The sequence below is a fragment of the Chroicocephalus ridibundus genome, chromosome 2 (genome assembly GCF_963924245.1).
Source record: "Chroicocephalus ridibundus chromosome 2, bChrRid1.1, whole genome shotgun sequence".
In the NCBI taxonomy this organism is placed as follows: domain Eukaryota; kingdom Metazoa; phylum Chordata; class Aves; order Charadriiformes; family Laridae; genus Chroicocephalus; species Chroicocephalus ridibundus.
The window spans coordinates 117,668,119-117,680,527 of NC_086285.1; the positions used below are offsets into that span (position 1 = coordinate 117,668,119).

Consider the following 12,409-nt stretch of genomic DNA (forward strand, 5'->3'; position numbering starts at 1 on the left):
TTTTGAGGGTTGCCATTCTAATATTAAGAGCAATCTAAATTAAGTCTCCTAAATATGTACTGGTTTAAATTAAAATCCTGAGGAATGATAATCTCTTTACTTGATGGTTTTAGTTAAGTGCAATTTGATGTATGCAGAATGCTGTTTCATTTAAGGTCATTCTTAGTAAGGCATATTAAAAATAAATATAAAAGTGACAACGTAATATTTAGTTTCTTGCTACAAAATCTTAGGCAAAAAATATTTTTGCATGTAGTAATGGACTTTATCCATTTGCTGGCTTACAGGAGTTAAAATTTGTGCATTAAGCTTAACTGCCCTTGTCAGAACGTGCCACTGTGCTATAATAGTGGTCCAAAGCTACATGCTAAAGATTTTGTTTCCATGCTCGAACATAGCTTGCACGAACTGCTTGAAGACTCTGTCCATGTAAGTGCACTTCCTTGGCCATATTCCTTCCAGAAAACCAATATGGCCTCCGCATGAAGTCAGGACCAAAGCAACGTTGGCATTTTGTTTGGCAGTTTCTACTGGTATAGCTAAAAAAGGGGGGGAAAAAAGTTTTTTAATTCCTTATCGTTCTGTGAAATGCCAGTCACTGAATAATTTCTCTTAAATGTTTCTCATATTATGTATGAATAAATATGCACAACATTAACATATGCTTAAATGTACCACAGGACGTAGAACCATAGCTGTATGAAAATCCAGTTCTCTCTTCATCATTAACTCGCTTTATCTGTGTGATTTTTCTGGTTGCTGTAAACATTTCAGCAATGACGGGGCGTCATCTTTCTTTCAGCCCCAGTGATGAACAGCACCCATGTTCATGAGTACTTATGATTTGGTATAAATAGTGAAAGTGAAAGGACAATCAAGCCTGTAGTTTTTAACCTGTGTTGCAATATTCAACTTTGGAAAAACCAGGAACTGTGACCTTAATTGTGAATCCCCGTCTTTCTGTAGGAAACGCAAAATCTTTCATGTCACGGTAAGATTTTGTCTGTAAGATACCCTACCAGGTAATATTGAAGATTATCCTGGGTTATTATCATTATTATATCTGATTTGCCATACATTTACACCTGCACGTTTAGACCACACTATGCAAACACTCTTGCCCTGAGGAGCTCATAATCTAAATACGCGTGGTAAACAGAAAAGGGAAAGGGCAAAGAACTGCACAAGGACCCAGAAAGCTGCTCCGTGTCACCTAGGTTAGTGGTTCTCTCCTGAACAGTGACTGCTAGAAAATTGTTTAATTTGGAATGCATATTATTAGATCAGATACTACAAGGATTCTCCTTCTGGTGGGTTAGTGTTCAGCTGGATCAGCTCCCTGATCTGGTTCCCCATGTTAATGCCAATATAGGAATGGCGGCAGGCACAGTCAGATGAGGACTGTGGTGAAGTGGCCCTTGCAGTGGCGGCCTACAATTAGCTTAAAGTCGTCAGTGAACTACACCTGAGACACGTGCTGATCTTGAAATGCACAGAAAGGGAGACTTCAGTGCATCTTAATTGGAATATGCACAGATGTGTGGCCTAATCTGTGCTATCGCCTGGGCAGTTCCCTTTGTGAAAGAAAATAAAAGTCAGTTAGCGCAGCCGGGCATGCGAATGGCATTCCAGTGTGATGTGGTGAGACTATGATGGGATGACACCATCATTCGCACTGGTTGATACAACAGTGGACCTTCATGAAGCTGTGGTGTTTGCACTCTTGATATAAAAATTAAGCTATTTAAGCAACTTCCTCTGGAGTTTTAAGTATGCTAAATATACTCCTGAACAAGCAGAAATCCCAATACATTTCAGTGTGCTTTATGAAGTTCCATTTTTTAAAGAATAATTTTCCCATTCATAGAAGGGGAAAAAAAAATTCATACAGATTTTTTGATTATTCAGAATTGACAGAAAAAAACAACAACAAAAGAAGACATGCTTTGTCCAGACCGAAAGGAGTAGTAGCAATTTCACTGTATTGTCTAAAAAAGGTTATGATTCCACAAGAAAATACATCTCATTTTAGGTCATACACTGCTAAAGTAAAAATGCCTCGGTACTACAACACAAATCAGTGAGTCATTTGCAGGATTTCTATTGCTGCCTCATTCATTTTAAAATATTTTTGAAGAGAGATTTTTAATCAGGTTCGCTTTTTGGGTGGTCCAGTTGTCCACACCCCTTTCTGACTGAACTTCCTTCAGAGACACCCCCCACTCACTCCTTTTTCCAGGAGTCTGCTTTCCTTTACCCTTTTATACATTTGCTATTTCAAAGGTCATTATCCCCGAATAGTCATTATCCCTGCCTGCCACTACCTTCTTTATAGGTGAGTTCCTGACTTTCATTTTTTGTGAGACCCCACCTGGAGTACTGTGTCCAGCTCTGCAGTCCTCGGCACGAGAAGGACATGGACCTGTTGGAGTGGGTCCAGAGGAGGGCCACGAGGATGATCAGAGGGCTGGAGCACCTCTCCTGTGAGGACAGGCTGAGAGAGTTGGGGATGTTCAGCCTGGAGAAGAGAAGGCTCCGGGGAGACCTTAGAGCAGCCTTCCAGTACCTAAAAGGGGCCTACAGGAAAGATGAGGAGGGACTCTTTATCAGGGAGTGTAGTGATAGGGTGAGGGGTAACGGTTTTAAACTGAAAAAGGAATGATTTAGATTAGATATCAGGAAGAAATTTTTTACTATGAGGGTGGTGAGTCACTGGAACAGATTGCCCAGGGAAGCTGTGGATGCCCCATCCCTGGAAGTGTTCAAGGCCAGGCTGGATGGGGCTTTGAGCAGCCTGGTCTAGTGGGAGGTGTCCCTGCCCATGGCAGGGGGCTTGGAACTAGGTGATCTTTAAGGTCCCTTCCAACCCAAACCATTCTATGATTTGGATGCTGACATACTCATTGCTGTGTACTTCAGATGCTGATTTGCCTACGTTTTCAACAATGAGTAACAGCACAGCACCCGTCCCTTAGCTAAAGAAGGACCCCCAGACAGAGCACATCACTCAAGATCTTGAATACAGTGACTGCGGTGAAGAGATGCACAACTTAAAATAGATCAGGGCAGAAGCACCGGACCTGCAGAGTCGGGGAGCAGTCTGTCCCTCAGAGGCCCTTACTAACAGTGCCTGGAACGACATGCTCTGTTCCACTCCACGGCCTCAGCACGGATGCTAAACCGACTGTATCCATAGAAGGGTTAGTGTCTTTTATGAATGTTGTGTTACAAGGTTCCTGCCCATAACATAAGGTACTTGATTGTGCCTTGAATGGAGCACAGACTGAGCTCCAGAGAGCAATGGGGATTCTCTCGCAAAGTACATGAGATTCTTTGCTACCCAGTGCCATTCATTTATTTCACTCTTTTCCTCCTTTTGAAGTTGCATGCATCTAAGTAGTTTACAGATTCGAGCATTTAGTAAGTGATTTTGATTCTTTACTAGGTGTAAGAAACCATGCTTCTCACTGTCTCTGCAAGAAGTCCTTGACTTTTCCTTTGTTCCCCTGGAAAACTGAAAATATGATATGCAGTACCTGGGCTTTTCAAAGCAATACTGGGGCAAGATGAAAAAGAAAAGTCAATGAAATAAAAGCCTTGACAGGGAAATAGCACAGGCTGAAAACAAGACATGCAGAAAACAATGCGTTATTTCTTGCAAACTAACACACGCATCATTTCCAGACTCCAGACTCAGCACACGCTCATCTGGAGTTTTGCCTGAGTGAATCTGCCCAGCAATCTCTGATCTGCCTCCCTTGGATTCTGTGGATGAACACATTACCGTGTACAAAGACAGCGGCTACGATTCATGTCAGCTTCTGCTGGCTGCATGGGAATTTGCCCACTTATCCGTACAAAGCCATCTGCTCCTCTTCCCTCTAGTAGCGCATGGACCACGTTAAACAGAATCCTGAGAGTGAAGCGGGGCTCAGACTCAAGCCTTAGTCCCCCATTCCTGCTTCAGGCAATGAATCACACTTTCCACAGCCATTCTGCAGCTGTGTCTCTTGTCACCGAGGGGACTAATGCATAGGCTCATATGGAAGGGTATGGGGAGGAGCGTGTGAGGAGAGACAGACTTGATCTCCAAGAATCAGAGATAACATGAGAACTCCATCGATCCTAATGGATTCAGAATCAGCTGCACACCGGCCTGAACAAACCTCCTTACTAGCTAAGATTGTGCAAAAACTTGATGGTCATTCACTTTGTCAGACTAGTGTCAAAGAGTAGAGAGAAATATCCCTTCTTTTTATTGGGAAGAAATTTTTCACTATGAGGGTGGTGAGACACTGGAACAGGTTGCCCAGGGAAGTTGTGGACGCCCCATCCCTGGAAGTGTTCAAGGCCAGGCTGGATGGGGCTTTGAGCAGCCTGGTCCAGTGGGAGGTGTCCCTGCCCATGGCAGGGGGGTTGGAACTGGATGATCTTTAAGGTCCCTTCCAACTCTAACCATTCTATAACTCTATGATTCTTGCTGAGAAAGCGGTTTGCTGGGGGTGTGGAAGGGAGATGATAGTAAATATCTCCTCTGCTCTGCCAACCCAGCTGGGGAAGCACTTACAGGCAAAGCTCACTGTGATCTCTGCATACCTGTCATTCAGAGGTTGACAGCATAATGGTATCTCCCAAATCAGTTTGCTGGTTGTTAATTATTCATTCCCAAACTGATTGGCAATGCTGTAGTGGGTGCCATGTGCTGCCTGCCTCCAAACAGCTACAGCAGCTCTCTCCTGGAAGCCTACCAGCACTAGGATGCTGGTTATCTTCTGTGCCAGGTAAAGGTGCCAGACACACACAGGTCTTTACAAATGTCATCTTCCCCATCCTGAAGTTCTCCATGTTCTAACTAATGTGCGTTTACAGCCGAATTCTGCCACAGATCACTGCTGTTACCACAAGCTGCAGCATTGGGCTGAATATGCAGTCATTTGCTTCCATCTGCAGGGAGGATTTTTAGTAGGTGCCAAGCTTCACCTGCTGTCACCTCTCTGCTCTTACCTCCCCTGTGGCGAACAGGAGAGCCTGCCCCTGGCATCCTCAGTCTTGGTACAGTTGGGTCACCGTTTGTGTGACTCCTCCCCAGCTGAGTTTCTTGCTCTGCAGCCTCTCAGGAGAGAACTGAAAATGTTGCGTTGCTCTCCAGTGCCAAAATGCAAATGATACTTGGCAGTGGCGTGGTACTTTTCTCAAGGCTGTTTCTAGGGACTGTTAGCCATCCACAAATAAACCCACAATGCAACAGAGCAAATTCTGCAATGTAAAGGGCAGATGAATGGAGCACTGGATGTGATGCACTCTAGGATATAGGATGGCATGCCAGAAGATACTACTATTAATTTTAGTCCACATGTAACCTCATACTTATGTTTCTACTGACCAGAACTGCTGTTTGATCCAGCAGGCACAGACTTCTTATTTGTGATCACAGAACCGCAGTGTAAATACGTATCTGCAGAATTACCTCATTCAAAATCAATTTGTTGTATGCTCTTTGCAAAAAGTATTTTTTTTATAAAGAACAATAGAAAAACATATATGTGAAGCAGCATTGCCTTAAATAAGTCACTGCTGTCAGACTTTCTGTTGCATTTTTTGTTTGATTTCTGCTTGTTCCTTAAACTCCTACCCTAATTTTTATCCATCTGGCCATTTCTTGGCCACTTTGTCTCTCCAGACAACTTCATTCAACTGTGCTGTTTACATAATAGGATGCAAAATAACATCTAAGAGCAATTACTCCAAGTTTGGTTTCAAAAGAATAGAAAAGGTTCAGAGAGTTCAATAATAAGTATAGCTGAGCTTCCGATGTGCGTTTATTTGGCACAGTGGATCAGGAGGGAGCTGGAATGGTACCTACCTTCAAGGGCAGGCTTTCAACTTGGGCACAACAGTCACCAGTGGCAATTAGCTAAGCATTAGTATAGTGAAATTTAAGTCAGATGCCTAATATGCTGCTTAAAGCCTCTGAGGAGAAAAATGCCACTTCAGATGAAAAGTTAAATGTGACACTGATAATGAATTCTATCATTCCATCTTCTTGCTTTATTTTTCACACTTACAAAATAAAAGGGCTTGACTTGGTTATATTACATATTTCCTGAAGCAATGGCTTGTTTAAATTGGTTATGGTGGGAGAAGTGTCATGCAATGAAGAAAGCGTTTGTTGTCATTACTTGCTATTATGCAATATGAGAACTGCATTCCAGAATTAAACTACAGATATGTCGGCTGCCAAGCTCTATGAACTTTAAACAGCAACATTGAGGAAGGATGGCAAGTGAATTGTTTCTTCCTAATACTGGACTGAGATTAAAGGGCACATTTTCACAATATATTAAAAAAAAATTGCTGGGAAGTACAAAGTGTACCAAAATGTTGTCTCCGTAATGAGTTTTCTAGGCCTGTTCCCCAGCTGTTGGAAACTACATCTGTCTACAACAGAGATGGGAGGTAGCTTAAAGGCTGGTAGGTATTACTGGGAATGATGAGGCATGAAATAAGCAGTCCCCAAAGTTAATAAAAGGCTGGGGTCTGGATGCGAAGAAATTTTGTGGCTTTGAATCCTTTATACAGTTGTGAGTGGAAACTGCCTCTGGTTGCCACAGGGTTACACATCTCCACACACTTTTAAGTCAGAAGAAACAAGACAGTTGCCTGAATAAAGTCACCTTCCAGAGGAACACCACCCCTTTGTGTTTGCTAACATGAAACAGCCCACAGAAATGTCAAGAGGACTGAACTCCAGTAACTGATGGCAGCAGCCATAATTTCTAGGCTGCTAATCAGGGTGCTTTGTGTCTCCTGACAGCACAACTTTTCACATTGAGGGCACATAGTACAAACAATAAAGGACCAAAGGGTAGACACACATAAGAGAGTCATGTGTCATGCTATTGGCTGTATATCAGCATTGTCCTGGTGGCCCTTTCTAAGGTAAACTTGTCACTACAAGGACAACAGTTTACAGCCAACAGCATTAACTCTACAAACAGGGAATTTATTATGAATGTCTAACCACCCAAACGTTTTCATGGAGAAAGGCTGGTTAGAGTTTAAGAGAGGAAGGACAGTCATTACAACAGACTAATATTTCTTGTTTCAGAAGTGCTGCTGCTCTACCTCACACCCCTCTACACTGCAAGACTTCTAAGGCATTCTAACAGTAGGTTTGATACTTAATCTTACACAGAAGACCATCCCTATCATCCGCTGTTCACCAACAGTTGTGTTTCTTTTAAAAAACAGCTTCAGAGGAGGAGAGATCTGCTACAGCTGTACTCCAGGGGACTCAATCTTTTGTCTAGTCAAACTAAGCAATCACAGAACTGTTGAGGCTGTAAGAGACCTCTTGAGATCATGTGGTCCAACCCTGCTGCTCAAGCAGGGTTACCTAGAGCAGGCTGCCTAGGACTGCGTCCAGTCAGGTTTTGAGTATCTCCACAGATGGAGACCCCACAACCTCTCTATGCCAGTGTTTGACAAGTCTCACAGTAAAAAGTGTTTTCTTTTGTTCAGATTGAATTGTATGGGCTCTTGAAAGCTGGAGGTTATATTCTAAAATGAAGAGACAAGGGGATGGAGTATCTGCACTAGCTTTAATTTAGCTAATAAAGGTCCTAGTCCCAGTGATAATAGGCTGGAAAAGGTTAATGAATCCTCCAGGGACAGAGGCACACTGTCTAGTTCACTGCTGTTGTTACTTGTGCTAAAGAGCTATCTTATTCCTGCACAGTTACTACTTCATTTTAGAACAGAAACCACAAACTGAGCCAGAGCTAAACATAGATCTGAAGCCATTGTTCCCTCTCAAAGATACTTAATGGCAGAAACATGGCGCAGCAGATCACCCACCTTGCAGTACTATGGGGAAAGTCATCCCCAGGGTCATAAGACCCATAAAAATTTATCTTCACTATCCAGATTTTATATTCGGACACAGATTTTAGGGTCCCAGCCCAATCCATTCTGGTTTCCAGGACATTGTATGTTTGTAACAGAAAAAGCAACTGGCCAATTTCAAGGAAAAAAAAAATCCCACAGAGGCTAGTATAGACAATGGGACTAACTCTGTCTCAAAAAGTACCTGAACCACAAATGTTAAAGATGGATGCAGCATTCTAGAAGAAAACTGCTGTGTTTGACCAGATATTACTATTTTTTTTAAGCCTCTGTTTTGGCCAATGTAAGGGATAGGTAGTTTGGCTAATCCAGAGTCACCATTTTTTCCCTCATATCAGGTGGCTGTCACCTCTTTATACTCTTCATGCATAGCATGGATGCTTTTTGTTCAAGAGGAGGAGAATCAGACTGTCTTTTTCTAGTGCACTCTACTGGAGCAGCCCTTTTCACTTCACATTTGTCTCTAACAGGTCTTCAAACTATAAATAGTAACATCAGTGTGTGCATGTTTCTGTGTGTGTTGTACACCTGCGGACAGATAAACAGCACGCACACACACAGAATCTCTTCCAATTCCTTCATTCTTCTGTTGCCTGTTCTAATCGGTTTGCCTACTCACTTTGGTTTCATGACTCATTCTACAAGAATCTCACTTGACTTGTGATGGCAGAAGAAAACTTCCTTGAAATAAATTAAGTGTATAAACTTCATATTTGCAGGTGTCAGGTTTCACTGCTGAAGACTGTCCTCTAAACAGCTATTCATTACAGTCTTTTTGCTCTACGTTAGCTTTTGTTCTCCCTTTCTGCTCCTATAACCAATACACACACCACAGGGACACACGTATCTTTTTAAGACAGTTAGCAACAGGGTTTTGATCTTCAGATCAAAAGCAAAATGTTCGTAATGATCATGTGTTTGGCAGAAAATAGGAAGAAAAAGGAAAATAGAGTTTTCAGCCTATCTGTTACTAGCTGATATTGCTGCTTCATCTTCTAGTTAGATTCTTATTAATTTCAACATGCCTCCTTCTAGGAGCTCACCTTGTCTATATCTCTTCCCTTACCCTAGCTTTTGGCCGACATGATAACTTACATTTTTTCTTACTTTTAATTTTCAGGCACTGGAAGGTGGCACTGAGATCAACAGCTGAGGATTTCAGATCATCTGAAACAGAAGCAACTCAGACATTCTTTGTAGGGACTAGATTGAAAAATGGCGATAAAAAAATACTTGTTTTCACTTTCATTGAACTCTGAATGTCTACAGTCCTGACATCTGAATCTGAGTTCCTCATTATAGGGTCTCTTCATACTTGATGAATAGAAATGGGTGCTTCTGAGAGGGCAATACATCTAGTGTCTTCCTTACACTGAGATAACTCACACCCTAAATGTGCATATTTCTTTCTTTTGACTGTAAAGAGTCTACTAATGGCTAATGATTGCCACCCCATGGGCTTCTGCGTTCTGTACTAATCGAGTCTCTCCATCATCAGCTGTTTTATATGTGTCTTACGCTGTAAATAAATTGCAAGACAGATCCATCCCTGGACGTTTTGATCCTATGTACAAGTAACATTTACATACACCTCCACACATAGCTCTGAGTTCATTCTCAGACCTATGTAGTTTGTCTTAATAATTGCATATACAGATAAGTGTATTTTAAAAATCCTAAACTTACCATGACCTGGTGAGAAAACATCATCCACAGAGTTTAGACATAACACTGGAATTCCTACTGACTTCAGCTTGCGACATGGGCTAGCATCTTCATAGTAATCATCAATTGTACGGTAGCCAAACATGACTGAAGTGAACTGTTTATCAAATTCTCTAACAGTTCTAGCCTGAAGTACAGAATTCAAATAGGGAACTATGTCAGCATTTGGAAAACAGCATCCAGCTAAAGCAGAAGTAACATTTTCACATACCTTCATCACAAGATCCATATCAAATAATTTCTCCAACATTTGTCGATGCCTAAAAGGAGAGAGAGAGAAAAATCGGAGGGCTTGTTTTTTGTTATATAAACAGATGTAGAACTCCTCTGCTTTACAAATACATTTATAAAAATAACTCTCTAACAAGAACATGCTTGGTTTTAATTTTCTGTCATATTAAAAACCTCTCTGGAATCTAAAAGCAGAAGAATTGTTCATTCATATGCAGACACATCCATCAACATAGTAAACATCTGTGTAAGCCATGAGAAAGATTCCAAAGATAAGAGAACTAAATATTTGGGAATACAAAATATACCCTAATTTCATAAAGCAAAGGATGGACTAGTCCTTCCCATGCTTTTGCAGTCAATGCCAACTTAAAAGAATTAGTACATATACATATATATATACCCCAAGTCAATATGCACATGTCTAAAAAATTAAAAAATCCATTCACTTCATCCATAAATACAGAAGTACGTTGGTCTTGTGCTGAGTCCCTTGAGGAGCAGAGAAATTGTCACATTGATGACAATCTGTCTTGCAAAGATCATTTTGATTTCAAAACTCGCAGAATAATATACACACAGAACAGCTATGTGAAGTATTGTTAGAGCATTAATTTTGCCAATATTATTATACCTGCTGTAGATCTCATGCTAACATCCTTCCACCTTGCTAAATAGTTCAGAAGGCAACTCACCTGCTGATAGAGGATTGTAGACAAGTAGTCAAGTAATAGTTGAAAAGAAGCCAGTTTAGTGGCTTCTCCAGAGATTCTACAGATTCAAAAACATTCCAACCCGCAGAGAAAATTGCAGCTGCCATTAAAGGAGTGTCTCTGCCAGTTTTGCCCAGGTAATTTAAAAGAAGCATGCTACAAACAGAAATGAAAAACAGAAACATATATACTATCAAATTGTTCGCTTCAGTTTAAAGCAAATATAACAATCAGCCCCTTTTTTGCCTGTTTCTCAATAGTTTCTTGTATCAGCCCTACAGTTGTGCCTAATATTTCTAAAAGGCAGTCAATGTAATCAACATATGACTCACGAAGTTTGCGTTCTCTCTCTACTGTTAGAGAGGAACTGAGTGCGCTGTGTAGGATGTGGGTAGGAGTGCATTTAGAAATAAATAGAGATGTACTAGTCTTATTTATATCACTAAAAGGGAGGAAAAGGTCCAATAAATGTATCTTACTTGTGGAACAGGTATTCACAAATTGTTAGTAAGTTTTACCGTTTTACAAGCTCTTGGTCTTCCTGATCTGATAAGTCTGATCAGTGTCCCTGACAAATGCAAGCTGCCCCTGGCACGCCTGCCTCACTACGAAGCTCTTTTGAGTTGAAGGTAATGCCTTTACCTCACCTCACACATATGAGAGAACACAGCTGTTCTTTAACACAAAGTATGTAAAGAATTAAGTGTTGGATAATGAATAAAACTAGCAAAACAAAATTATGAGCCAAATAAATGGCTTAAGTCTTGCCTTTCTGACCAATTGCAACTTACAGTCTCTACTGCCGATGCATAGTTGAAAAAAGCGGAGAGTTCATTAGTACCTGACTCTTCAAATGTAGAAAAATTAAAATTGCAGGAAGAGAGTAAAAGAAAAATACTAACAGAAAGTCGTAAGTCTTATTTTACTGCCTGAGGCCTCGAAGTTTACAACCGGCATTTTAATACCAATTCTTTGACTCAAAGCATTGTATGTTCTACAACTTAATATAGCTTCCTTTAGCAGCCTTTAGCAAGGACATCATGAACCAGCCTGCCATCACAGAGACTTATCCCTGTGCAGTACCTACCAGATCATAGGACAGCAGAGCAAAAGGGAAAACAGTCTTTGGTATTACGAAAGACTTGCCAGTTGGTGGGAACCAGCAGGAAAAGAACAGCAAACAGCACCTGTGAGTGGGCTCCTGCCATCAGCTCACACAGTTACACCCAGTGACAAAAGTCACCTGTGGCACTTACAGGAGTTAGGTGGCATTTGTTCCCTCTCACGCACAGAAGCGAAGGAACTTGTGAGTCACCAGTCTACGTGCTGTAAGAACACTGAGCCATACAATAATGTAAAAAGTTGCAGTAGTAGAATAAGTCACTTCTCTAACAGAATTCACAGAATATACGTGGTAGAGAGAAGGTTTAGGAATCTTTATGTTAGAAAACAAAGTTCCTTCCAAAATAATACATACTGAAGATCAGTAAAACAAGTGGGCTTTCGTTTACATTTACACCTTTGTGAAGTGAGTGTTTATTTTTCTTCTTAACTGGGCAAATGTGTCCTATATAGATTAACTGGCTCTTCAGAAAATTTTGAAAAGAGATAGATAATAAAAACTATTGTAAGATCAAGACGAGTAGATGTTTTTCACAATATGCCTCTGGTCAGGTCTCTGCTCCTGCTTAACTTTAAACATGCGAGTGGTCCAATTGATTTTGAAACATGGAAACAGTCCCCATGTAGATCATTAGAGACTCTTCCAGTTTTCTGTACAATAAAGCATATGTTTTCTTTTTTGTGGTTCAGGACTGTAAAAACATATTTGAAGT

At 41.0% G+C, this 12,409-nt stretch overlaps 1 protein-coding gene across 5 annotated transcripts in view; it reads right to left on the bottom strand.

Annotated features, from left to right (window-relative positions):
* The window catches only part of ABHD3 (abhydrolase domain containing 3, phospholipase), a 26,128-nt gene continuing 13,719 nt past the window's right edge, over nucleotides 1-12,409 (bottom strand). The window contains exons 6-9 of one of the 5 annotated variants that reach the window (XM_063326690.1): nucleotides 10,557-10,730; nucleotides 9,842-9,890; nucleotides 2,372-2,577; nucleotides 1-539 (exon numbers count right to left, since the gene is read on the bottom strand). In XM_063326690.1, coding sequence (XP_063182760.1) covers nucleotides 368-539; nucleotides 2,372-2,577; nucleotides 9,842-9,890; nucleotides 10,557-10,730 — 601 coding nt within the window. In that variant the 3' untranslated portion in view covers nucleotides 1-367. Of the gene's footprint in view, nucleotides 540-2,371; nucleotides 2,578-9,591; nucleotides 9,758-9,841; nucleotides 9,891-10,556; nucleotides 10,731-12,409 lie in introns of those variants that run through there. The other 4 variants (XM_063326686.1, XM_063326688.1, XM_063326687.1 and 1 more) reach the window with 4 other exon arrangements.